This window comes from Urocitellus parryii, chromosome 5 (assembly GCF_045843805.1).
Source record: "Urocitellus parryii isolate mUroPar1 chromosome 5, mUroPar1.hap1, whole genome shotgun sequence".
Lineage (NCBI taxonomy): Eukaryota > Metazoa > Chordata > Mammalia > Rodentia > Sciuridae > Urocitellus > Urocitellus parryii.
In genome coordinates this window covers 202,139,573-202,164,940 of record NC_135535.1, presented here as the reverse complement: position 1 = coordinate 202,164,940, position 25,368 = coordinate 202,139,573, and the positions used below count along the sequence as shown (strand labels likewise).

At 48.0% G+C, this 25,368-nt stretch overlaps 1 protein-coding gene across 3 annotated transcripts in view; it reads left to right on the top strand.

The window, feature by feature from the left end:
* Fgfr2 (fibroblast growth factor receptor 2) overlaps nucleotides 1-25,368 on the top strand; it is a 98,782-nt gene that overhangs the window by 58,629 nt on the left and 14,785 nt on the right. For 2 of the 3 annotated variants that reach the window (XM_026384219.2, XM_077798439.1), the window contains 6 exons: nucleotides 6,323-6,513; nucleotides 8,788-8,932; nucleotides 10,871-11,067; nucleotides 19,527-19,678; nucleotides 22,549-22,670; nucleotides 23,990-24,100. In XM_026384219.2, the coding sequence (XP_026240004.2) occupies nucleotides 6,323-6,513; nucleotides 8,788-8,932; nucleotides 10,871-11,067; nucleotides 19,527-19,678; nucleotides 22,549-22,670; nucleotides 23,990-24,100 (918 nt within the window). Of the gene's footprint in view, nucleotides 1-6,322; nucleotides 6,514-8,787; nucleotides 8,933-10,870; nucleotides 11,073-19,525; nucleotides 19,679-22,548; nucleotides 22,671-23,989; nucleotides 24,101-25,368 lie in introns of all 3 variants that reach the window. The other variant, XM_026384229.2, reaches the window with a different exon arrangement.

Below are 25,368 nucleotides of genomic sequence, written 5' to 3'. Positions count from 1 at the left end.
GGGCAGCAGACTGGTCAGGTACAGGGTGTGGTTTTGTTTCTTGAAGTCACTCAGGGTGCCCAGCGCCCAGGGCCCTCATCTGTTCAGAACAGGACATGCTGAAGCACTGGCCATGGCCAGTAGGACTCTTTCCCAAGTGTATGGTTTCTTCCCAACCCCGTCTTACCTTTTTCTGCTGATCATTTTTAAAACTTGGGGAAAACAAAACAAAACTCAGAACCCAACTGGATTTAGCCTGTCTGGCTTGGCTGCCTGGGGCCAAGCCTAGACAAGGCAGTGAACTCACTCTAGTAATTGTAGTGAGCCTTGAGGCCTTTAGCAAGTTATCTGGCTCCTCCAACTTCAGAAGGCTTTGATAAGCAGGGCCTTCACCTCCTCTTCCTCCTCCTCCTCCTCCTCCTCCTCCTCCTCCTCCTCCTCCTCCTCCCCCCCCTCCCCCCTTCTTCCCCTCCTCCCCCCCCCTCCCCCCTTCTTCCCCTCCTCCTCCCTTCTCCTCCTCCTCCCTTCTCCTCCTCCCTCCTCCTCCCTTCTCCTCCTCCGTCCTCCTCCCTCCTCCCTCCTCCCTCCTCCTCCTCCACCTCCTCCTCCTCCTAACTGATCCTCATGCTAAGTGGTTTAGTGCATTTTTATGCAACAAACGCAACCACTGCCTATTATTTTTCTAAGAAAGCTAGGCTGGGCTTTAGAAAACAGAATTCTCAGTTGTTTTCACTTTTTTTCTAAATCTCAGAGTGTTCTTTCCCTATTCAGCTCCTTGCAGTTGCTAAGAAACTGCCGTTTTGGAGGAAGGGTAATTAAATTTTGATTTTAATTTAGAGGCAGAGCAGGTAAGGTGATCCACGCTTCTTCAGTGAATGGGGGCCGGAGAGCAGGAGATTGGCCACTTCTAGATTGATCCTGGGGAACTCGATTCGCAGACTCCTGGTGTCCTGCTGCCAGAGAGTGGTTTTGAGCTGGTTCTCTGTGGCAAGTGCTGCTTAAGTTTGGGGGGAGAAATAGACCAACCAGTGTGTGCTGGGAAACCAGCGGCTCTGGGCTTGATTAATTTATAGGTGTAATTTAAGAGCCTGGTTCTTCTCCTGATCTCTGGGATGCGTGTTTACTGAGCCTGTAGACAGGAGGCCTCTCTGCTCTGTGGACATTTTTATGGCCTCAGCCATGTCAGAGCAAAAGCTGTAGATCTCTTATGAGTGAGCCTATTCTTATGTCCAGCAGAGGACTGGCATGTTGTAAAGTTTCAATGGTCAATTAACAAAGATTTATTCTTTGTCACTCAGGTATTTTCTTTTTTCCCCTCTCGCTCCATGATTACTTCTTGTAATGAAGCAGGCTGTGTTTTCCTCTGCAGTCTGTCGTTGGTTATGGCCCCCAGCGACAGAGCTGGACTTGAGAGGGCCAGCATGGATACTTAGCCTCTTAGCAGCTGTGCTTTCTGCTTTAGTGAAGTGGACACTTGAAAACCGGGCGGGAGAGGGAGAGGGAGTGAAGGCAGGAGGGAATGTGTTTTAAGGGCTCCAGTCTGTGTTTACTACGCGTTGATTCGGTGGAACCTCATTCCAGCAGTGCAGCCAACTGTCCTGTCGACCGCAGCCGCACCCTTTGGACAGCTTTCCATTGTGTCTTAATTTGGAATCCACACAGGGACCTCTGAGTCGCTATTTTAAATGAAGGTTCTCACCCTGCTTCAGGTCCACGTAGGGTCCACGTGCAACCTGCCGAGCTCAGAACATACCTATTTTAAAATTGCAGTCAAGAATCAGAGGTGAGGGGGCTGGGATTGTGGCTCAGAGGTAGAGCGCTCGCCTCGCACGCAGGGTGCACTGGGTTCGATCCTCAGCACCACATAAAAATAAAACAAAGATATTATAAAAAATAAGTATTAAAAAAATCAGAGGTGAGCTGTTCATCAGCCCTTTGGTTTTTCACAGATTTATTTCACTCCTCCTGCAGAGAGAGAAATCTGTTTTATATAACACCTGAATGAAACATGCCAAAAGAGAACCTTGCTTAACATGGCAAATCCCTCCTGGTGGGGAGATGTGACTTTGTTATCACACAGAAGAAGAGCTGAGCCAGCCCTGGGCTCCGTCCCTCATGCAGAAATAATTCCTGGACTAGTCCCTTTGATTTCAGCTTGCTGAGAAAAGTTGCAAACCCAGGGTTTCTGCTTGCCCAGGGCCTGGTGAGGTTCCGAGGCAGCAGGTTCGTTGTTGGAGGGCCATTGTTCCTCTTGCCCTGGCCTGTCCCCTCTGCCTGGACAGCTTAGTCATGGCCATCCGTGCCTGGCTTTTGCCCCAGCACCTCAGAAGTCAGAACAGAAGTCCACACACTGTCATCCATTCCTGACCCCTGTTCTTCAGGGTGGTGGACACCAAGGCGCGATCCATGGCTGAAGGTGACAAGAAGAGGCGTGTGGTGCTCGGCAGATGCTGGCATCCTGGGACCTTTTCCAAGATGTTTCAGGCCTCGTTCTCCAACTTGTTTAAGGGCAGAGAATAAGGTTGCAAAGGAAATCAAAGCCTGATGTGGAAAAACGAAACATGAGGCCTACTGACTTTTTAAAAACATTTTAAATAACGTTCTCGGAGGTTTCATTTTATACCGAAAGCAGCTGTAATAAGTTTTGGAAGATGGTGTAAGGTTTCTATTACAGAACGATCCTGCCTGCAGTTTTTGTACCTCAAGTGAGAAAGAGCAGAGGGGGTGAAGGGGTGGCTAAGAGGCTATTTCATTTAAGGTGAGAAAATTTGCAAAGATGAATTCAGGTCTGCCAGCGGTGACATTTGGCATGCTGTAATTCGCAAATGTAATAACATTAAACCATTGCACGGGGCTTTTTTTTTTTTTTCTTTTGGTGAAAATAGTCCGGATAACAGTGGAATAACTTAATAACTGCAGCTCAGCAGTGCTCTGACCACAAGGAAAGCGAGGCCCCAGCCCTGAATCGGGCCCTGCCAGTGTTGCCCCAGCGACTGATGCCCGTCGGAGGCTGGCACAGGCCAGAGGCAGCGGTGCTCTAAAAGAGCTCCTTGTTCACGGGGCGGCGTTTTTTGGTAGGACGTGCTCAAGTGTTTGCTTGTGAAACGATTTACTAGAAACTTGTATGTTTCAGAAAGAGGGCTTGTTGTGAATTATGGCAAATCTGGCTTATAATATTAAAGGTTTTATAGGACTTTTGTTTCAAAAGATATCTTAGGCCCACTGTCAATATTTGTCTTACACACATACACGCACACACACACACACACATACACACGTTTGAGTGGAACACTGAGCCAGGGAATGAGTTGATACCTACAATTCACTTTTCTGTGGGAAGGAATGAGCTGACTTTGGTCTTGACAGGTACAAAGGGGCATTTGTGAACCCGCTGCAGGGTCCAGCCCAGGCAATGGCCTCTCTAAGCTGTTAAATCTCCTGGTAGGAGATGTGTTGGGGAGTGAGGAAGAGGAGTGTGTGTAAGTGGACTCAACTTAGTCCTTCCCACATGGACGGAGCCAGCCACCACGAAACCATACCTCCTCCACTGCTGGTGACACACCAAGCCCCAAGGCCTGTGCCTGAGAAAACATGTCAGCCAAAGAGTGGCGCTTTCACATGACATTTGAAGACACCAAGGTTTGACATCTTCTGCCCGGAAGAACTAGAAGTCTTGGCTTGTGGGGTGATTGCTCAGCCTGCATGGGTGATATTGGGACAGATGAATGACTTCTTGAGGGCTCTGACATCCTTATCTTTATAATGTAGAGACATAGGTATCTGCGAAGCAATGGGAGATTATAGAAATAAATGTGCTGAAGATAACCACTGGTACTTTTTCTTTCTTAAAAAGTTTTTGAGGGCAAGCAACAGGCTGGTGGAGTAAAATCAATTTGCACACGGTCTGGCTCTTGTCCAACAAATTCCACTAAATGATATTTTAATCTGAAAGCCCCAAATATAGAAAGGCCTAGACATCTATCATTCTGATTAGAGCACCAGGGTCCTAGGTGTGGTATGGAGGCATCCTTGGTGTGTTGGGCTGGCCCGGGCATCTTCATTTCCCCTGGCTGTTTTGAAGCTGCAGATTGAAGGCAGTGGTACCTACACTTCAGGGAGAAAGTGGGAGGCTGGTTGGTACATGTAGGTGTGAGGATGGAGCACTGATTGGGTGGAGTGTGCCCCTGACAGCATTGCTGTGTGAACTTGTGGTTATTTTATATATATATATATTTTTTTAGTTGGGGGGATACTAGAGATTGAACTTAGGGTCACTTGACCACTAACCCACATCCCCAGCCCTGTTTTGTGTTTTATTTAGAGATGGGGTCTCACTGAGTTGCTTAGTGCCTTGCTATTGCTGAGGCTGGCTTTGAACTTGGAATCCTCCTGCCTCAGCCTCACGAACCACTGGGGTTACAGGCGTGGGCCACCGTGCCTCTTTTGAGAACACCTCACACAAGATGTTCTGTCCTAACTTGTCCTCATCTGCTGTCTAACATCTTTCAGTTGAGTAAGTGCAAGGTTGTACAGCAGATCTCTGGAATTTATTCATCCTGCTTGACTGACAGTTTATGCCCCCGACCAGCAGCCCCCCATCTGCCTTGGCGGCCACCCCTGCACTCTGAGGGTATACAGTTGGCTCATGCAGACCCCACACACGAGCTGCATCCTGCAGTGCCTGTGCTTTCGCTGCTGCCCTGGTTCATCCACATCGTCATCCATGGCAAGATTTCCATTTTTTTTTAAAGCTAATGGTTTCCCGTTGTATGTAGAGATCACATTTTTAATTTTTCCATTCATTGGTCAATGGAGATTTGGGTTATTGGCTGAATCAATATCTTGATTGACAGTGGAGCTGTGCGGAACGTGGGTGTGCTCATGTCTCCGATCCTGAGTTCTTTTGGATGAATACCTCGAAGTGGGACCAAATGGTCGTTCTGTTTTGACTTTTTTTTAAAGGAGCCTCCATATTGTTTTTCATGGAGGCCGCACTGTTTTGCACCCCCACCAGCTGTGTGGGCAGGAGATCTCCTCTCTACATCCTCCCCAGTAGCCACCCTAACAGGGTGAGGTGACAGCCCATGGTGATTTTGGTTTGTATTTTGCTGAGGATTAGTAATGACGCATATTTTCATATACCTGTTCACCATTTGTATGTTGTTTTTGGAAAAATGTCTGTTCCAGTTCTCAGCCCATCTTTCAGTTGGTTTTTGCTTAATTCTTGAGGAACCTTGGGTGTAGATGCCAGCACACCTTGGCTTGGTGGCCTCAAGAGGATTTCTGCAGAGAACCCCTCTCCACTGGAGAGGAACCTTCCTGAAAGCCACTCAACAGGAAGTGCGTGTGCGGGTGCACTTTGTTGAGAACTCCCTCTACAGAGAAAGAGCTACAAGACAAGAGGCCCAGGAAGCAAAGGCAGGCATCCCCTGTGTTGGGCCTTCTCCCCAACAGTCCAAAAGTTAGCCCAGGCTGGGGGACTGGCTTCTCCTTGTGTTTCTTTCGGGGCCACATCTGTTTAGCCAAGGTCTGTCTGCTAGTTCCTGTAGTTCCTGGCATACAGTGACGTTCATGTTTATTAAATAAATGAATGTGTGAATAGGGAGCCAGTCAATGACTAAGCTCCTTGGTAGAGGTGAATCCAGTTTTGAGTTTGGTCTAGAGACTTAGGTTTCTAGTTTATATTTTAAAATAAGGGATGCAGGTCTTCTCAGGACATTTTAAAAATGCTCAGGAGACACCATGAGGAGTGGAGCCTTTATGGTATTCACGGTGGCTGGTCTCTTTGCTCGGCCTGCATGGGCAGTATTGGACAGATGAATGGCTTAAAGTAACAAATGATCCCAAATGAATTTGCTTGATACAACACACATTTGCTTCTAGTTCTGGGGCCTAGAAGTTCCAGATCAAGGTCTGGTAACCCAGACCTTGGGGCTGTGTGAGGTGTCTTGTCGTTTGCCCGTGATGTTAGGCTTAGTGTTGCCGTGGATTTGGGAGACCATCCCAAGCACACTCAGTGAAGCGGTCCTCTGTGGCCATTTGATTATCAAAATAAAATCTTTCCTTTTATTCGTTAGGTGGCCACGGATAACCAATAACTTGGGATATAATAAATTCTTTTCTGATTTTTCTAAATAAGAATTGTTTTGACAAGGGTTGTGCTCCAGCAGGCTCCTTTGAAGTCCTTTCTGTCGTGCATGGGGCCTCCGTGTTATTCCAGAGGGGTCAGCCAGCAGATGGAGGCCTCTTTGGCTCCCCCAGCAGCCCTCTGGACAGCACACCTTATTCATGGGTCTCTTCCTCCTCCCACCCCTGCTTGTCCTTTCTCCCCTCTTTCCATCAGAGCGGTCGCCACACCGGCCCATCCTGCAGGCTGGGCTGCCGGCGAATGCCTCCACGGTGGTCGGAGGGGATGTGGAGTTTGTGTGCAAGGTGTACAGCGACGCCCAGCCCCACATCCAGTGGATCAAGCATGTCGAGAAGAATGGCAGTAAATATGGGCCCGACGGGCTGCCCTACCTCAAGGTTCTAAAGGTGAGCACTTTCCAAATCCCAGGGGGCCCCCGGACTGGGCTCCCCGGTGGGTTTGGCCAGGTTCTTTGATTTCCTGTTAGAATTGACAGATGATTCTCTCTTTGGCCAGTATGTTAAGGAATGAGCAGATCTTTAGGCTTGCTAATAAAATATCAGAAGGGAACTATGGGGTCCGGGAAGAACGACCAAACTTGGAGTCAGACTAGTTCAGCTGTTTGTTAGCCCTAAAATCTTAGACAAAACGTCGAGGCTTAGCTGCACCTCTATAAAAGTGGGCCTCACGACATTGTCTCCCCTACAAGATGGTCGTGCAGTTGTCAGTGGGATGGAGTTGATGGAAAGACCTTGATGTTACTCTGTTTTTTATTAATATGTTAGGATCAAATTTGAGTAGCCACCTTTTGGAACTTTTTTTTTTTCCAAAAACTTTTTTCAAAGATTCCCTAAACCATTCACACTGGTTTAGGAGTAAACTTTGAGCCATATTTCTATGCCCATATTTCATTTTCGTAGCACCGGCCTCTGTTTCCCATCTCAGGACGTAGTAGCACGTGGCAGCTCAGTTAATCCTCAGCCCCCTGCCTCCCATGTCTCCTGGGTTAAGTTGTTCATAGAGAATGTCCTTCAAAAGAACAGGCTTCCCCAGAACCATAGGTGTCCAACGACTCCCCACCACGAGCCTCTCTCCAGCTAACAATACCCAGGGTCCAAAGGCTGGAGAGAGATGAGCAGCAGCTCTCCCCCTTCCACCTGCTGTCACCGCACCCCACACCCTCTCCATCGCCCCGCTCTTTTCATTCTCCCTCAGCCCACAGCTCTTTGAACGTAATGAAGGTTGTCTCCCTGTGGTGTGTTGGTGGTGGGACCATAGACAGCCTTCGGTCCTTCCTGGTTGGCCGTTATATTGTTCTCCTATGTCTGTTCTAGCACTCGGGGATAAATAGTTCCAATGCAGAAGTGCTGGCTCTGTTCAATGTGACTGAGGCGGATGCTGGGGAATATATATGTAAGGTCTCCAATTATATAGGGCAGGCCAACCAGTCTGCCTGGCTCACTGTCCTGCCAAAACAGCAAGGTAACCATGTTTTCGTTTTTTGTTTTCATTTTTTTTTTTTTTTAAAGAAAGCTGGATATAGAAGCTGAAAAGACTTGGTGCTTTGGGAGCCTGCAGGCAGCTTCTAGGATAACCCCTGTGGCCTCGGTATATTCATAATAATCTTTCTTTGGTGATGCGGCTGGCATGGTGCCAGCAGCCATGGAAAAATGCCCACAATGTTCAAGGTGCTTGCTGTCATTTCTTCTGAAGAGTGCCCTCCACCCCTACCCAGTTTTCTAAGTCATCTCTTCTGGTTTATCTTGTCTGGGCTGCACGTTTCCCACCATGACTGCACATTAGCACCGTTTTATACACACACTGGTAGAATTGTTGGATTTGTAGCATTCAAATATCAGCAATATATGTCCTTCTACTCCAGATTTTTAGAGAAATATTGGCATGCTATTATTTGTCCAGGAAAGTCTCTTGGACAAATTCTTTGGTTCCATAGTGGATCCTACCCTAAATTTGAAGATAGTGCATCTTACCCACTGAACGTACTACTGGACGCTGTCAAAGGCGGAAGGTGGACCTTCTTAGTTTGTCATGACTCATGTTCATATATTTTTTATTACAAAAGGAGAAAAACCACCACAACAGAAAGCCCAGTTTTTCTCTTGCCAAGATCATGATTTTAACACTTTGCAATGGAAGATGGTTTTGCAAAAATGAAATTAAGGATCTGGTAACCAAGACAACCTTCCCACCCTGATTGGTTCCCACAGGGCCATGGGGACAAGAGAGGTGTCCACCTGGGCTCGTTTACAGTGCTTTGTTTTCTTACACAGCCATTTAGATAGAACCATCCTTTTCTCAAGCTGGGAGTCTGCAGCCAATAAGACCAGAAGCCAAATTAGCCTTTTGGGCACTGTGCCTTTGGAAAGCCACCCCCTCAATCCAAACCAAAGCAAAGGCCCAGTGAGCAGACCTCTGTGGGTTGATTTTTCCATGCGTTTGATTGCATGCATGTCTAGGTGGTGAAGCCGGTGTGGTGACGGGCCTGCGGAGGTGAGCTGGCCGGTGTGCTCAGGGTCTTGGTTGTGGGCTTTGTGGATGGCTGCAGTTGGAATCTCGTGGTGGCCAGCGTCTCCTGGAGCCGCCGTGAAGGCCCGTGGTTCCGTGGCCCCTCCACAGTCCTTCCTGTCTCTAGCCTTTTTCTCGCTTCCTTTGTTTTCTAGGCTGCCGGTGTTAACACCACGGACAAAGAGATTGAGGTTCTCTATATTCGGAATGTAACTTTTGAGGATGCTGGGGAATATACGTGCTTGGCGGGTAATTCTATTGGGATATCCTTTCACTCTGCATGGTTGACAGTTCTGCCAGGTATATACTGCTCTTTCTTTCCGTGGGTTTTCCCCTTTTCTTGGTTGATTGCTATAAAATTAACACAGCTTCTGTTCTCAGAAATGGCCCCTTTTATCCTTGCATAAAGATTGAAAAATATGCAAAATGATCCCCCAGGGATTAAGAAAGTTGCTTTGGAAATTCACTTACAAGGAGATCCCACACTCACATTTATGATCAAGTAAAATTTCACCCTTAAAACCCAAAGGGATCTTATATTTTTTTTAGTGAGTCATGGAGCCAATGTATAAATTAGCCCATCCCCCTTCTCATAAAGAAGACGTAAAAATTTCTTTATAACATTCAAAGTAATTTTTTCTCATTGCAAATTCCATCTCGTTGAAATCCCATATGTGGTTTTTCTCCCCCTCTTGTGTTTCTAATGAAATGCGAGCAGATGGATGTCCATTGGGGTGCCTGGGGGAAGCACCCTGCAACGTAGGTGTGCAGAAGCAGTGTGTTACCTACCTTGGGAATCGGTGGCTTGTTGCATGTTGCAATAGAATGGACTCTCATTGGCTTTTTCTAGGGAGCATGCTTGTGCCATCTTAGGCTTGATGTTATTTCTGCCCTGCAAAGAAATAAACATCAGTGAAGCCCTGTTGCTAAACGTTGCTGCTAAGTCTAACCAACATCTCTGTTCTAGTCTTGACAAACCCTGTTTTCTTTGTTACATTTGCTGCTATTGTTTCCTTTGTGAAACTGCATAGACTATGGTTTGCTAGCTCATGATGTTCCACTCCAGTTATTAATTCCTCGTTTTTAGAGTACAGTGCCTACCTGCATGCCTGTTTTATATCTAGTAAAAATAAATCAATCATTTTGTGCTGTGCTGCTGAGAGTTGACTATCTTTGCAAGTATTTTTTTTCTGATTAGAATGTATAAGCTTTAATACCATTGCATCCGTTTTTCCTTTTGTTGTGAATCTGCTCTATGAATATTTGCTTTGAAAAACGATGAGATGCCTCTCCTGTTGAGCTTGCTTTAACTTGCAGTACTGCATTCTGCAGGTGCCTAACTGGCACTTCTTAACCAGTTTGCCTGATAATACTAGCCCATTAACTAAGAATGCAGTTTGGGAAAAAAAAATACTGTTTGGAAATACACTGCTTGTAAATTGAAGGGGACGGATAATATTTGATATAAAAAGTTGCTAAATTAATTACATAAGTATGCACATGCAATGCCATTTATATTTTTATAGAAAACTCTTAATGGTTATTATGGAATATTATAAACTTTGTGTATTGTGTACATAAAGATTTTCTATCATAATTGTCTTTATAAAGAATGCATTGGTTTAACTGAATAGCATGGGGGACTGTATTAAAGAAATCAAAACATTTGGGGGACAGCCTATTAGCTGAACACTTGTCTGTGTTCAGCTGGGAAAAAACAATCTTGTAGGGCTTTGCTGTGGAAGAGCCCACCCAATGACATGAAGCACCATCATATCCTCCTTAGGAACAAAAGGGGCACGTTCATATTCAAGAACTTTGAATTTGGTTTGCCTTCAGAGGCCACCATGAAAGATGGTCCCTTTGTTGTGGGTGCAGTCAATGATCCAGCTCTGCCCAAATGACCAACAGAATGTGGCTTGTAGCCTGCCCATTGTAACTTGGTGTCAGCCACTCAGTGCTGGCAGACACCCACTAAGACCAGAGATGGTGACCTCCTGGGCCCTGATGGTGGAGTGAGGAACCCACGGTCATTTGTTTACATCTGGGAGAGCCTCAGGCCAGAGGCACTTGCAACTGGGCCCCTGTCATCCTGCAGCCTTGAGTTATGGGGAAGCCTACCTTGACTGGAGAATGGCCGTCGCCCTTGATCCCTTTAATTATACTGTGACTCATCACTCCCCTGTCCTAACTCTCTGGCCTGCTTATCTGTTCCTCCCCCTGCTACCTGCCATCTAGCTCCTGTAAGAGAAAAGGAGATCACAGCTTCCCCGGATTACCTGGAGATAGCCATTTACTGCATAGGGGTCTTTCTCATTGCCTGCATGGTGGTGACAGTCATCCTGTGCCGAATGAAGACCACCACCAAGAAGCCGGACTTCAGCAGCCAGCCTGCAGTGCACAAGCTGACCAAGCGCATCCCCCTGCGGAGACAGGTAACAGAAAGTAGATAAGAGAGTTTAAAGAACCTTACTCCTCCCCAACCACCCAGCCAGCCAGCTCTCGGATCTTTTCCTCTGCTTTGATGTCCTCTCTTCATTGAGCATCATTGTGTGATGCTGCCTGGTGGGCTCAGCATTTGGAGCTTGGAGAGTCAAGTCACAGTGCTTTGGGGGGGGTGGTGGTGGTGGTAAATGAGGTCTAGTTCCAAGGTCAAGAAAGGACAGTAATAAGAGAGTCAGGTCCTCAGCAGGACTGGATATAACTCTGGAGGTGTCTCCATCTGTGTGTTTAATGAGACTCCAAGTATAGCTGTCTATTCATCATAGGCCACATTAGTGTCCTGTATCTATTTTTTATTTATTTTATTTTGAGGTAGGCATGGATATTGGATGGGACTTATACCACTAGGAGAAAAGAAACTCTAGTCCTCTTTAACTTAAGTCAAGATCTGAACCCTGGGGCTCAGAGATGTACCTGAACTACTTATTTCCAAACTGAATTTTGGCTGAGTTCCTCTGATTCTTTAAAATAGCCTTGAATGCATATATTATATATATTTACTTTTGTTAGTAGGTCACAGGTGTGGCCATGGGCCTGGTGGTAGAATGATTTTTCTATGAAACTGGGAAAGGATTGCTTTTAACCTTAAACCTGGTCTTTGGTGGCTGCTTTTCTTGTATTTGCCTTCTGATTGGTTGATTTTGGCTTTGAGAGATGGGACGAGATTGTCTTCACTGTGCCCTAAGCCAAGGGTCAGGAAGGAACAAGGGGAGGGTACATATGAATGTGAAGTCTTAGGAAAGTATTTGGAACTTGATTCTGATAAAGTGTTTTCCTTTTTTTTTTTAAAAAGTAGTAAGTGCCACGGCAGCTCACTGGCCTTGCTTCAATGTGAATTTTAGTAGAATGTATGAGGAGTTTGCTAAAATTGCAGATTCCATCATCCCAGCCCTGATTCTTATTCAGTAGATCTTGAACAGAGCCAGGAATCTGCATTTTAAACAAGTTCCCAGGTGATTCTTAAAAGTGCTTTGGGAAATTCAGGGTTCAGCTCCCTTCCGGTCATAGGACTTAGGTATCCATGGCATTTTTTGGACAAGGTATTGGGAAGGGTTAAGGACCAGTTGATCAGCAACATGGATCTGGCTGTCCTTGCTCCAAACTCCTGGCTGAATGGGTCCTTGCTAACGTCTTTGGAGCCATGTCCCTTGCACAGGTCTGTCTTCGTGGAGGCTGAGGATAGAATGTGGGTGTGTGTTAAGTATGGGCAAATGATCACGTTGTGCCAAGAACACGGGAGAAAGGGGGCCCTTTGGGTCATATCTGCTACCAAGAATGCTGTTGTTATTTTGAGTGACGGCACTGTCATTTGTGAGGCCAGAGAAGCAGTGATGGCCCAGAGCCAGTTGCCTGGCCTGTTTCTGGAAAGTCTAGTCCTGAGATGACCCTCACCTGGCTGGATAGTGCTGTGGCTTCAGGCCATGTGGCCACTTTGCCCCACCCTCCCTCTTCACCAGTCACCTCTGGGCTGCTCTTAAAGCATCCACGCTTGGGATCTGGCACAGGGAGTTGGAAAAGGGGAGTGGTGTTAACACTGCTATTATTTTTCTCTAATAGGGCAGGAGGGGAACCCTCTCATTTGGCATAACTAGGCTCTCATCCTGTAATTATGTCATCTTTTCTTTTTGGTAACTATTAGGATGAAAGAGGAAGGTGGCCTTAAAATCCCCTGACTTCTCTCCATCATCCATGTCCACTTAGGGTGGTCATCTTCTCGCTTGCTATGTAAGCCCTGGGGACAGAGGCCCTCCTGCTTTCTTCCCTCCTTCCTTTCACTCATCCTCCTTCATCTGGTGCTTGGTCCAACCCAGGCTCCACAGGAGGCTTCAAGGTTATTTGGAGGCTGTTATTTGAAATGTGATTGCCTTGTGTTGGAGAGGGGCAAGTGGTGCAAGAGAAATGGGAGTGGAGAAACATCTCTGGGAGTTAAGTTTTTGGGGAATGTCGACACACCCCAGTTCTTCATATATGTGAAATGGGGAGCATTATTCATTGTTCACAAAGAGCACCCCTCAGTGAGCCCCGTTGGTGGAGGGGGAGATACCTGTCCCATGTCTAGGTGAAAGAGGGTTATTAGACCATGCTGGAGGGAGAAGCCACACAAAGTCCCCAGGGATGCGAAGTGTGTCTTCACCAGGTGACAAGTGAGCCCGTCATTGGCTGTCTTGGGACCCTTGCCCCCAGGCTCTCAGGAAGTCACTTGCATCCTGTAGTGGCCCAAGCTCCTGTGTGACATAGGTCACACTCAAGTCTTCCTGGCTCCAAGGCCTCTCTCTTGATGTGCTCTGCCAGAGGTTGGTGATTTATCCTGTTGTGAGTTTTCCTTCTTAACGTTTTCTAATTTGCACTGGATTTACTGGGTGCAAGACAGACATTTCATTTATGTTATTTTTTTGGAACAACAGATTTTTCCTCCAGTACTAAAGAAGGAGTTTCTTGGAATCATGTTCCAGTAACTGTGAATTTTTGAGAATTTTCATGCACCTTGGTGCTTGGGGAAACTCAGGTGGCATGGGGGCAGCTCCCTTGGGTGGGGACTCATACCTCACTCGGGGTCAGAGCTCGGACACTGTGCTGCCCTGCCCACCCGCTGCTGTTTCCTGAGCACTTGGTAAGAAGGGACCAGCAGCTGTCCACCCAGACAGGGGCTTCTTGGTGAGCCTGTTGGCTTTCCTGTGGCCCTGTAGGGTGGCCAGGGGCCATGGAGAAGCAGCCTGTGCACCTATGAACTGAAGGGAGGGCTTTGCTCCCTGTGATGCCCACAAGTCACCTGGGGGTGGCAGTGGGGTGGTGCAGGTACAGGAGGGGACACAGGGGATGAGCAGGGTGTGCTGAGGAGGATTTTCAGTGAGTTTGTCAACTCCTTGCTCTGGAGCCAGTAGCACCCATAGGGTGGGATGGAGATTCGAGTGTCCTAGAGTTGGCCCTGTCTGGATGGTCATGTCCAGTGCAGCTCACACCAGCTCCCACTGCCCCCAGCAGCTCACCAGAGACTGGGGAGGGGGTGGGAACCAGGTGGGGGTGGGGCGTTTCTTCAGGCTTCAGTTTTGCCCTCTCAGCCAGATACAGGGAGAGTAAAACCAGAGGAAGCATCATGGGTGTCTTTTGTGATGATGTCTTTGAGGCTAGGAGTGAGGCAGAGATGCAGGAGAGGGGTAGGTGACTCTGGAGCCAGTTCTGGGCCAGTGTGACTGGCCTCCGGATCACAGCAAACCGAAGAAGGGGGCTCTGGTTCCGGAGGGGGATTGCTGTTTCCAGAAGGAAGTTGTTCTAGAAGGGAGCTCTGCTTCCGGAAGCTTGCTCACTGGCAGCCAGACCCCACGAATGGCCTCTGCAGGGTGGGCAGTCCAAGGGCCTCGTGAAACCTTGCTGGTTCAGAAAGACTTGGGTGCTGAGCATGGTCGTGGGCCACCTCACTGAGACCTGCCCTTTCTGTGGGCCCCTGGCCTTCCCCTGCCCCTGCTTGGCGGCTCTCTTCTCTCAGCCTCTGAAGGACACGTGGCCTGACTAAGCTCTGACCTCGACTCTAGCTGACAGGACCTTCTAAGTGGAAGCAGGCTGCCCGGCCGGTGCGTCACGGCCCTCACAGGTTGCTCAAGAGACTGGGGGAGGCGGAGGCTCCTTAAGGGAGAAACTCGGCGTCTGATAAGCTTCCTCACCTCATTACCCAAGTTTTGCTGTGGAGGGGAAAAACCCAACCTAGAAGCCCCTGGAAGCTTTATGCAGACCCCCCCCCCCCAGTTTGACCCAGTGACAACGTTTGTGTGTCTGTAGGCCACGTGGGCGAGACTTGGGGCCAAAGTGCCGTCCTCAGGCCTGGTCTGGTTTGGGAAGCTGCCGCAGCCTCAGGGTGGGCAGGCTCCTGGGCAGGCTGCGGCCCAGGGCTGGAGTCCTCGGGAGGAAACGCAGAGAGCGCCCTCCTGCCCGCTGTCCTCCCCGGGAGGTCCCCGCTAGGTGTTCAGCTTTATCTCGTATGAAGAGAGAACACTTTCGTGGTGGCCCCTTAAAAAGCCAGGGGGAGAAAACCCAACCCCACCTTCTTGCTTAATCTCCCGTGTGTACTGTGGAAATATACGAAAAGCCCATTTAGTTAAAAGCTTGATTTATGGCACATGGTAAAGGGACATTCCGGAAAGCAAGGAAGCTGAATTGGAGACTGTGGAAATCCACGTTTAAAAAAAGACCTTCCGAGGTTAGGGTGGGAAAGCCGTTCACCAGTGTTAGCATTTATTGTTTAGAAGTAACTTCTCACCAACAATGGGGGTGTTTTGTTTTGTTTTGTTTTTTAAATTGGAAAGAAAACTTCAGACTTGAAGTTTTTAAGTAGGAAGTGAAGAATATGTAACAGGGGAAATTATGATTTCATGGAGAGGGGAGGAAAAAGTGATCATCTAATAGTGCTGAGGAAGAAGGGCTTCCGTGGGGGCCCAGGGCCTCGATTCCAAGGACAGCAGCCCCTGAAACAGGGCGGCCCTCGGGGACCTGCCTGCGGGGTTGCGCCAAGCCCTCCTAACAGGTTCCCTTCCAGAGGAAGGGAGTGAGGGGAAAGCCAGTGAGCTTTACAGTCCCCGAGGGGGTTTTAAAAGCACACTAAAAATGCGTGGAGGTAAAATTAAGATGTGCCTTGGATGGGACCATCAGGCCCAGGCCTTTTTATACTGGGGCATTTTCTTACCCTTTTCCGCTTTGTGTTTTTATAACCAAAGTATTTTCCAGATTTGTACATTTAATCTGAATCTCTACACTTCGTCTCAACAAAGTAAACACAGTGTTGTATTTTAATATCAGTGAGAACCACACTGTGTCAAGGTTTCCATTTCTATTATTTATTTGAGCCTTTCTGTTTTGTTTTGGGTTGGGGATTGAACCCGGGGGCACTTAACAACTGAGCAGTGGCCCACCCCCCACCTTTTTTTTTTTTCTTTAAATTTTGAGGCAGGAACTCGCTAAGTTGCTTAGAGCTTTGCTAAATTGCCGAGGCTGGCTTGGAACCTGCGATCCTCCTGCCTCAGCCTCCTGGGCTGCTGGGATGACAGGTGTGCACCACCGTGCCTGGCTAGCTTTTCCATCTTAACAGCGTCCACATTACAGGCTTATGGAGATGCTGTGTTTGGGGGAAGGAACACAGGTATATGAACTTGTGCCACAGTTGGGGGATGCAGGCTCCCTTGGGGTCAGAGGTTTGCTGTGGAGCAGTGTCAGACTGAGTGTTAGAGTTCTCCGTCCTGTTTGTCCCTGGGACTGTGTTACCCTGTGTCTCCCTCCCGCCCTGGACGCTCCCCGACTCCTGGATTCTTCATTTCTCGTTTGCTGGAGCCCCATCCCACCTGGCTGGGAGCAGAGGCCTTGTGTGTCCCAACTCAGATGTGCCCATTAGGTCATATCCTGTTCTGCAGGCAGCCCTCCTGTCACCTGGCTATCTTCCTGGTTGTGCAGTTAATGACCTCTAATAACCCGAGGCTCCGGGTGGTCCACAGAGAGGTGCCATCTGTACTCACCGGGGTCTGGATACAACTGATGTTCAAGGCGCTGAGGGAAAATGCTGTGGGTTGGGAGCAGATATCACTGAGCTCATGCTGCGGGCCTGAGCTCACCCGCTCCTCCTGGTCACTGTGAGGTGGAGCTGGGCTGCCTCCTGTGTAACGGAGGAGAACTCGGGCCTGGAGGGGTGCGTGGCTTCCCGAAGCTCACAGGGCTAATGCTGTTGGACCTGCAGTATGGACCCTCGGTGTTGGGGGATGTGGCCTGGACAGTCCATGGGGTACCCCCATTGGAGTGCACACAGTGTCATGACGAGGACCTTGCAGCAGAAGAGAGCAACAGAAGCGTCAATCTTGCCATTTCTCGTTGTTAGAGATGGTGTATGCTCTATTTGTTAAAGAAAAAGTGCTGTTTCTAAAACATAGAAGAAATATACATACATGACAATAAAACCCAAACGGTCTAGAAAATTCTGAAGTAAGGCCTATGTCTACCCTCTCCCTGCTCCCGGTCTCTCCTGCAAGGGTGACTAAGTCTCTTAGATCCCACCCCCCCCCCCAGCCGTTTTGAATGCCTGTGTGCTCACCCTCGCTGGGGGAAGGCTGCTCTCCCCACATCCTATCCCCTGAGCCTCCCTCAGGAGAGGGGTGAGTTTTGGGGACAAGGCAGAGAAGCAGCACGTGCTTTCTGGATGTTGACGTCATCAGCCCTCGGCTGCCAGAGATTTCCCAATCGCTTTCCCGTCTTCCACCGATCGCAGCACAGGGTGCACCCCAACAGTGCAGTTCTGGGAACTCTGGAGCGCCCTGGTGAGGGTCAACGCTGGTGGTCCTGCAGAGCGTCCTGGCTGCAGAATCTGCTGGAACCTGGCCACCGGGGGCCTGTGTTGTCTCATTGCTAGGCCGACTTTTACTAGTTTGGCTGGGACTTCTTGCCTGTGATCTTCCAGCCCAAGTGTCCGCTTCAGCAAGTGGTGATTTTTGCTGGTTCATGCGGAGGAACGTTCCAGGAGATCTTTTTGTTTTTTGAAAACACCAGGGGCCTTTTGTACCTTTGGCAGGCACAGCACGCAGCCAGGATACAGAGTGAATCAGGTTTAGAAGGAAAGATGTGAGAAGCATCCTTGGCCAATCCCATTCCTGAATCTTCCGAGCCCCTTCTCTGTGGACGACGCTCAGGATGTTTGTGTGGTCAGTGGAAACTGGAAACTTGAGAATCTCTGAAAGTGCCTGCTGTCTGATGTGTCCTGCAGATGGGGTCAGCCCACCAGAGCCAGGTTGGATTCCATGTGAACTGTGGTGGGGCTTGGAAGTCATTGCCTGCTGTGTCCAGGGAAGGGCCCCTGCCTGGACTGTGACCTTAGTGGGCAGTGCGAGTAGGTTTTACAGGAGCCCATACTTACCGTTTCCTCTTTTCCTGCTTGTTCTGCCATTTGCCTTTGCATCTTGGTGGGTGTGGGTCTTTCACCTACAGAATTTGAGTTTGGATATGGCACAATCAGTAAACCATTACTCGTCATTCCTGCATGGTAAACTTGATCAACAGCTCCCCCTGCCCAAAAGACAATTCAGGAGGCTCAGAAATGTACTCATATACATTTTGTTTTTATGTTTTTCACATGCATTTAAATAGAGAATTGAAATTCTATGTGAAGCATTGGCCAGCTTCTTGATTTTTATACTGAAGACAGTTTGATTTCTCAACTACCCTCCCTTCCATTCATTCTTCTTGAGTTTCTAGCCTGCCTTAAGGGTAGTCTGGGTTTAAAAAGAGAAAAACAATGCTTCCTGAGTGGGTGAGAGCAGGGAGTACAAGTCCTCTGGTTCCCTGTGAGAAGAGTCCAAGATCTACCATGTAAAAGTCCCTCCCCACCAACCTCATTGGTTCATCTGGGCTTGGTTGTTACCCGCTCGGTATCTGTCCCTGTAGCTGGGCATTCTGTCAGCCCTCACAAGATAAGAAGCCAGGGGCTTGGTGGGCTGCTTGGGTGGCTCATGTTTAGCCTCACATTCTGACTTTTGGGCCAAAGTCTAGTTCCTAGTATAGAGTAAGCCCGTGACCATCTGAGATTATGTAGTCATACCCAGAGGTGGCCTTCAGGTGGGCTCTGCGTGGGTCTTCCTTTACAGATACCAGCCAGGGGAGATGACGGATTTAGGAAATAATCACCTTATCAGGCACAGAAGGAAATGGATCTGGGTGCCTGAGCAAAGAACCCCACCTACTCCCAGGTGACCGAATGAAGGTGTCTCTCCCTGGATCCTCTGCCTCGCCTGTGCACTGGTTTCTGAAGCTGAAGCGGACCAGAGGCAGCTCATTCTCATCGAATGGCTTGGGGATCAGCAAGTTTCCAAAGGACTGGGGAGACTGACTGGGCCCAGTGCCTGGGTCTTGGCTGACCTTGAATAGAGGCAGTCAGAGCTACTGGAACATCTGGTCCTAGAGCTCTTTCTTTGAGATGTTCTGCTTTACATTCCCAGACGTGGAGGAAATATGGAAAAGTTTGTTTCCTACAAGTTTTGGAGAAAGTTCATGAGCCTAGCATTGGTCAATGAAGAGCAGAAAGAGGAGTTTGATTACTGGGGGCTCAGGTACAGGTGTGGGTGCAGGCGGAGAGGCTAGGACCAGCCACTGAGGTCTGCCTGCTTGGAGCAGCTGTCTTAATTAGGATAGAAAGGAGACAATAGTTCAATCAGACTTAGGTAAAAATTTTGTTTTGAAACCTGATCCAAGTGCTGCGTCGACGGGGGACAAGGGAATCAGAGTCCAGTGGCTTTCAGTTTAGTTCATGGCTTTTCCCAGACCCCACCTGCTTTCTTTCTAAGAATTGATACTCTGGCTGGGTTCCGGCTGCCTTCCCGCCTTTCCAGGTGGAGCCAGGATTACATCTGTCTTTGCATTTTGCATCCAGGTTTCCGCAGAGTCCAGCTCCTCCATGAACTCCAATACCCCGCTGGTGAGGATAACGACTCGTCTGTCCTCGGCCGCTGACACCCCGATGCTGGCAGGGGTCTCGGAGTACGAGCTGCCAGAGGACCCAAAATGGGAGTTCCCCAGAGATAAGTGAGTATTTCTGCCACGCACATCCCTGAATGGAAACTTGGATGGAAATGGGAATCCTGGATGGTGGACACTGTCATTCTAGGTCTTGCTCTGATGGTGTCAATAGGAGTGAGATTAACTTTCCAGATAACAGCTCCTAGAAAAGATTAAAATATTTTTTTAATTTTTTATTTTTTAAAATAGCTTATTTAAATCAGAGCTACAAAGTTCTGGCTTTTTCCCCAAATAAGATGGCCTCTGGTTATCATTTTTTAAATTTCTGGACAATTCAAAACCAGTCAAATGGAATAAAAGCAGAATGATCCAATCTATGAAACAGATCTGACAGTCCACCTTCTGGTTACTTACTGGAAAATGATTGTTCTTGGGTTTATTTCTTTGGAGAAATTAGAGTGTAAATCGCCTTTAGGATCTTTACCCATTGCTGCTGTTTTCAATGCTTATTAATGTGATTCTTGGGCTGAAAAGCTTCAGATATGGTACCTAATGTTTGACTTCTATGGTGCATAGTATTGTCTTCCCAGGGTGGTATACAGGTGTTACGATAGTAAAAGGTGGCCATTTGGGCTTTGTTGAAGGAATTGCTGGGAGCTGTGTGTCTCTGGGTCTCACTTGAGCAAGTCCATGTACTTTGGACTCTGTTGGGCTGAATTTGAACCCTGACTCTGCCAGTCAGTTCCTATAAAATGAGGGTCATGGTGCACAGCTCCCAGGACTGAGCGTGGTTCTTGGCCATGGGAGTCCCTTTCATTTCCAGTCATGTCTTGGCGACCTTGAAAACCCTTAGCAGATGGTTGTGCCAGTCACAGAGCCAGTGGGGCAGACCACCGGCTGCTAGTAGAGACATCCCCACCGCCCCACCAGCCCCACCTTCTGAAGGGGAGCTCCCCGAGGACTGGCTGCTCACTCTGGGGTACTCGTACTAACTGGAGTCCCAACAGCTCTAGAGTGGTGAAAGGTGCAATGCTGATTCTCTTTCTGTACCAGATAAATTGGAAAGAGCTCTTAACCTGCTTATGAACAGTCACCCATTTGTCTCCCTAAGATTATGTTAGAGGTGCACTTCTCTAATGTACATGTACAAATCTGGAAACACAAAGACCAGCTTTCCTGGAGATCCTGTGACGAGTTCTCTTTGGAAGGGAGAGGAAGTTGACGCGTCACTGGTGATTTTGACTTATACGATCTCACATTGCTTACCTTCTCCAACAGCCAATATAGAGCTACGAATGCATATCATAAGCTAGAACCAAGGAATTGTCCAGGCATTATTCAATTAGCGTATTGATGGAAGTAATTTCCAGTTTCTGTATACTGTGGGGAAAACACCGTTCATCAAGGCCTGACTGTCGGACGTGCACTGGTGAGGCCCAGGGGAAACACAAAGAACGACGGTTTCTTTACCTGCAGAGTATGGAAAGGGGAAAGGGTGTTTCTCTTGAACCCTGCCAGCCCCTGGCTGTGTGTGATTATATAAATAAGCTAGTTCTCGCACACATTCCTCTGTGTATAGCACTGAGCTGGGGAGCTGTGCTCATGGGTAAGGAACTTTGCAGCCTCAGGTTAGGTCTGTAGCTTTTGCCACCTGTGACACTGTGGTCAACAGTAGGAGTCTGTACTGCACTGTTAGCTCCCACCCAGGGGTCCCCCAAGTGTGGAAAATCTGAGTACTGTGCATTTCCAAACAGGGTTTAGCCCAAATGTAGGTGGAGCTGATTTCCAATGAATGAAGGCTATTTAGAAGCAGTTTATTAGATCGGAGGCAGAATTTATACAAAGAGAGGATTGTTATGCTTGTAGTAGCAGGGCAGTAGGACATAAATTAGCCATTTTTCCAATGCAAATGTTTATTTTCTGCCAAGATGTTAAATTTAATTTTAGCTCTGAATGGAAACAGGATGACCTCAGCATAGCCTATGCTGCCCTCAGGTTTTCTTGTTTTTTGTTTTTTTTTTGTTTTTTTTTTTTTTTTTTTTGCTGAACTTTTGCAAACCATTGTGTACTTACTTACCGTAAATATCGTTTACTAATGGCAGCTCAGTATTTTGCTGTTAGGCTTAAGAAACCACATTCAGAAGCATTCCAAAGACTGCATTTTGCTGGTTTCTGGAATGTCCAAGGGTGATATGTGGCCCTTCATGAAATGGGCACAGAGCTTCTGGGCTTAAAATGTGACTTGTGAGGCTCACTTGGCAATTTCTTCCTTTGCACATAGTTGACCTAGAGGTGAGGAGTTTTCAGGATTGAGTTCAGGTAGTCATAAGGATCTCTATCTAGTCTTATGTCAAAAAAGGATGCTCCCCATTTTCTAGAATTTCTTCTTCCTGTAGTGAGAAATTAAAGATTCCTTGAAACACATTTAAGATTCAGATCCTGTAACTTGGCAAGGAATGTGACCATAAAATCCACTGGTATTTGAATAATAGTGATTTTTTTTTTTAAGCTGCCACTTTACAGGGACAAAAAAAAAAAAATACAAAAAAGAACAACCTGAACATTTTTCTTTGGGACATTCTAAATTACAAATGTTTAATTGGCTCAAGATCTGAAGCACCTCGTTGTTGGCCCTTGGTGGTGGGGGAGAGGGGCACTGACCAGCTCCCTAGCAAGGGGGCCTTCCTTTCATAAAGAAAAGAAATCGAGAATACAAATGTGAAACCGAATAGCTGTTCCACCAGTAATTGACGTTCTCTGAAACGTCACTAAGAAAATACCCCAGCGCGTGTGTACCCTAAGTCTCATTAGTTCCATATGATAAACGCGCCATGCTTTTGCAAGCTGCTGAAAGATTGTTATATTTAGTTCTGGCCTCTCCTTCGCTGCGCCCCTCCACCAGATGCCGTGTGCTAATCCCCTATTTACACATTTAGGCTGACGCTGGGCAAACCCCTGGGGGAAGGTTGCTTTGGGCAAGTGGTCATGGCGGAAGCAGTGGGCATCGACAAAGACAAGCCCAAGGAGGCGGTCACCGTGGCAGTGAAGATGCTGAAAGGTGAGTGGGGAGGCGGCGGGGGCGGGGCGCAGAGGGTCTTATCAAGAATGCCCCTTTTGTGGCATGTGAACTCTGTCATGGCAGGGGTCAGAGGGCACATAGTTGACCTAGAGGTTGAGGAGTTTTCAAGATAAATCAGCATCCTGGACAGACTATTTATCTTGAGCCATGTGTACTTACCAAGAAAGAAAAGCCCCCTCTGTTCGCAAGTGGTGGCCGTCCAGGTTGAGTTGTCCTGGGGCTTCCTGCAGGTGACTGTGGTTCTTCACCCGCTCTGTGTTTCTATGGGCTTAGAAAGTATCCACTCCTGGTCGATGGACTTAGATGGGGGTTGGCCCACTGGCTTCAGGACTCAAACTCGAGCTCACAAACAGAGAGACTGACATTGTAAGAGGGAACTAGAGGCTCGGGGAGTAGGACACCTTCTTTCTTTGCGAGGAGAGGAGCAGAAATGACTCCCGTCGGGGGAAGTCACTTAGAAGCTACAAAGGATCTAACAGAATCGGGGTTGGTGCAGAGACCCGGTCGTGGGGACAGCAGCCGAGACATAAGCGCCCAGTTGCTGTCACTCGTGGGAACCTGAAGCGTGCACCAACCCTCTGAGCCGCTCCACGGGAGCTGGAAGAACTTTTAACCATTAACTTATGCTCCTGAGCTGGTCTTTTATGAGAAGGGTTATAGGGAACGGTCACATTATAAATCCTATTGTAGGGATGTCGGAAAGGAGGTCCAAAGCCCGGTGTTTCTGTGGTTTCCAAGCGGAGAGGTCTGTCCTTGGGCTGCAGGATTTGCTGTTCTTGCTGGAGGTTTTTTTAAGATGGGAACTGGAGCCACTTTGAGTAGCCAATGGGAGCCACGGCCATTGGCCCGCCCAGGATGCTGCACACAGTTTACACACACAGTGGTGGGGAGCCTCCTGAGCCAACTTTGGGTGTTCCAAGGGCCACTGGGGTTGCGTTAGGAATTCTTGCTCTGGAGAAAATCTGTAGTGATTCTAAGATTCCTTATGTATGACAGGAGGGGATGGCTCACCGTAGAGAGAAACACTCTCATGTCTGCGATGTGTGCTTCAGAAGACTTGGGCTTAGGGTCACATGCCTTGTTTTAATCCTGTTTGCTAGTGACCCCCGAAGAACCCTTTGACTCTGAACAGGGCACTCCTGTCCGGGCCTTTGTTCCTTTGCTGATAAAATGAGGGAGATGATTGGGGAAGTCTTTCCTGGTTCTGTGATTCAGTTTCAACCAAGAGTTTGGCCACTAACCGTGACAGCCCTCAAATCAGAGGAAATGTCTGATTGGTGGTCACCTACTATTCATAGATGATGCCACGGAAAAGGACCTTTCTGATCTGGTGTCAGAGATGGAGATGATGAAGATGATTGGAAAACACAAAAATATCATCAACCTTCTTGGAGCTTGCACACAGGATGGTGAGTAGGGGGAAAATGATTCCAGATGAGAGTTGGCTGGCGTCTTTCTAGCAGTTGAGCTTCTGGATCCTGCTCCTGGGGTGCCTCATGTGCATGTTTATAGTTTTCCTTAAAACACCCTTTGTAAGATGTTCCCAGGCAGGGACACAAAGGGGGCTCTGTGCCTGGGAACTGGGGACAGGCGGGTGTCAGGTCCTGCTGTCTCTAGGTCATGATCCGTAGGGCCATTTTGGAAGGGCAATCTCCTTATGTTTTTGTAAGTGTGAACATGAGACCCTGTGTTTGGTTGAGAAGTTCTTCCCTTGCGGTGGGAGTTGAGGAGCCCCATCCTGCTGTCAGCTACAGATAGTGGGCTCTGAAGGAAAGAGGAGAGCAGTATGAAGGGGTGCCTCTTCCTCCGAGGAGGGATTCCCTGGCTGCTGCCGCTGAACGTCTGCTGGCGCTTTGGGAACCCATTTGACAATGATCGATAAACTTGAAAATGCACATTTGTCTTGATAATTTTCCTTTAGGTCGACATTGGCAACTTATTTCCATGAGGTCAGTTGGAGATATTTTAGAGTCTTGTGGACCTTGTGGTCTCTGTGGAAACCACATGTCACTGCCATTGTACTGGGGGAGCAGCCTTAGTGCAGAAATGCATGGACCTGGTTGTGTGTCAGTGAAAGTCAGTGACCCAGGCAGGCAGTGGGCAAGCTTTGGCCTGCAGGCTCTGGTTTGCTGACCTTCCAGTCTGTGCCATGGAGAAGTATGGCAATGTGTAGGAGGAGACACACAGCCATGTTCCTTGCCCACTCAGTTATGGTGGATACAGCAACCTAAATGCCCACCAGTACAGAGAAGCAGAGGAAGGGTGGTATGGGAGATGGAACAGCGTGCTGTGCTGCTGTGGAAAGGAGGGATCAGCTTGGGCGGACGAGAATGACGTATGGGTGACATGTAGCCTCCCCAAGAGAATGTATCAGTGAAAATGTAGCAAAGTTCTCTTTATTGCTCCTTTCTGTGACTAAAAATAATACATACATTTTATCAATACTAGATGTATGTAGAGTAGCTAAGATGAATTGGAAGTAAATAGTAGAGGGAGCAGATTTATGAGAGCCACTGCCCTCCAAGATAGGGAGGGCACCGCCTCTCTGCTTCATTTCTTGAAGGCTTTTGAAGATGTCACCACCCAGTGTCACCACCCAATGTTGAGTCTCATTTGAAAAGATTAGAGAACACAGGTGTTCTATTTTCATGTGTGCTTTTCTGCATGTAAAAACTTA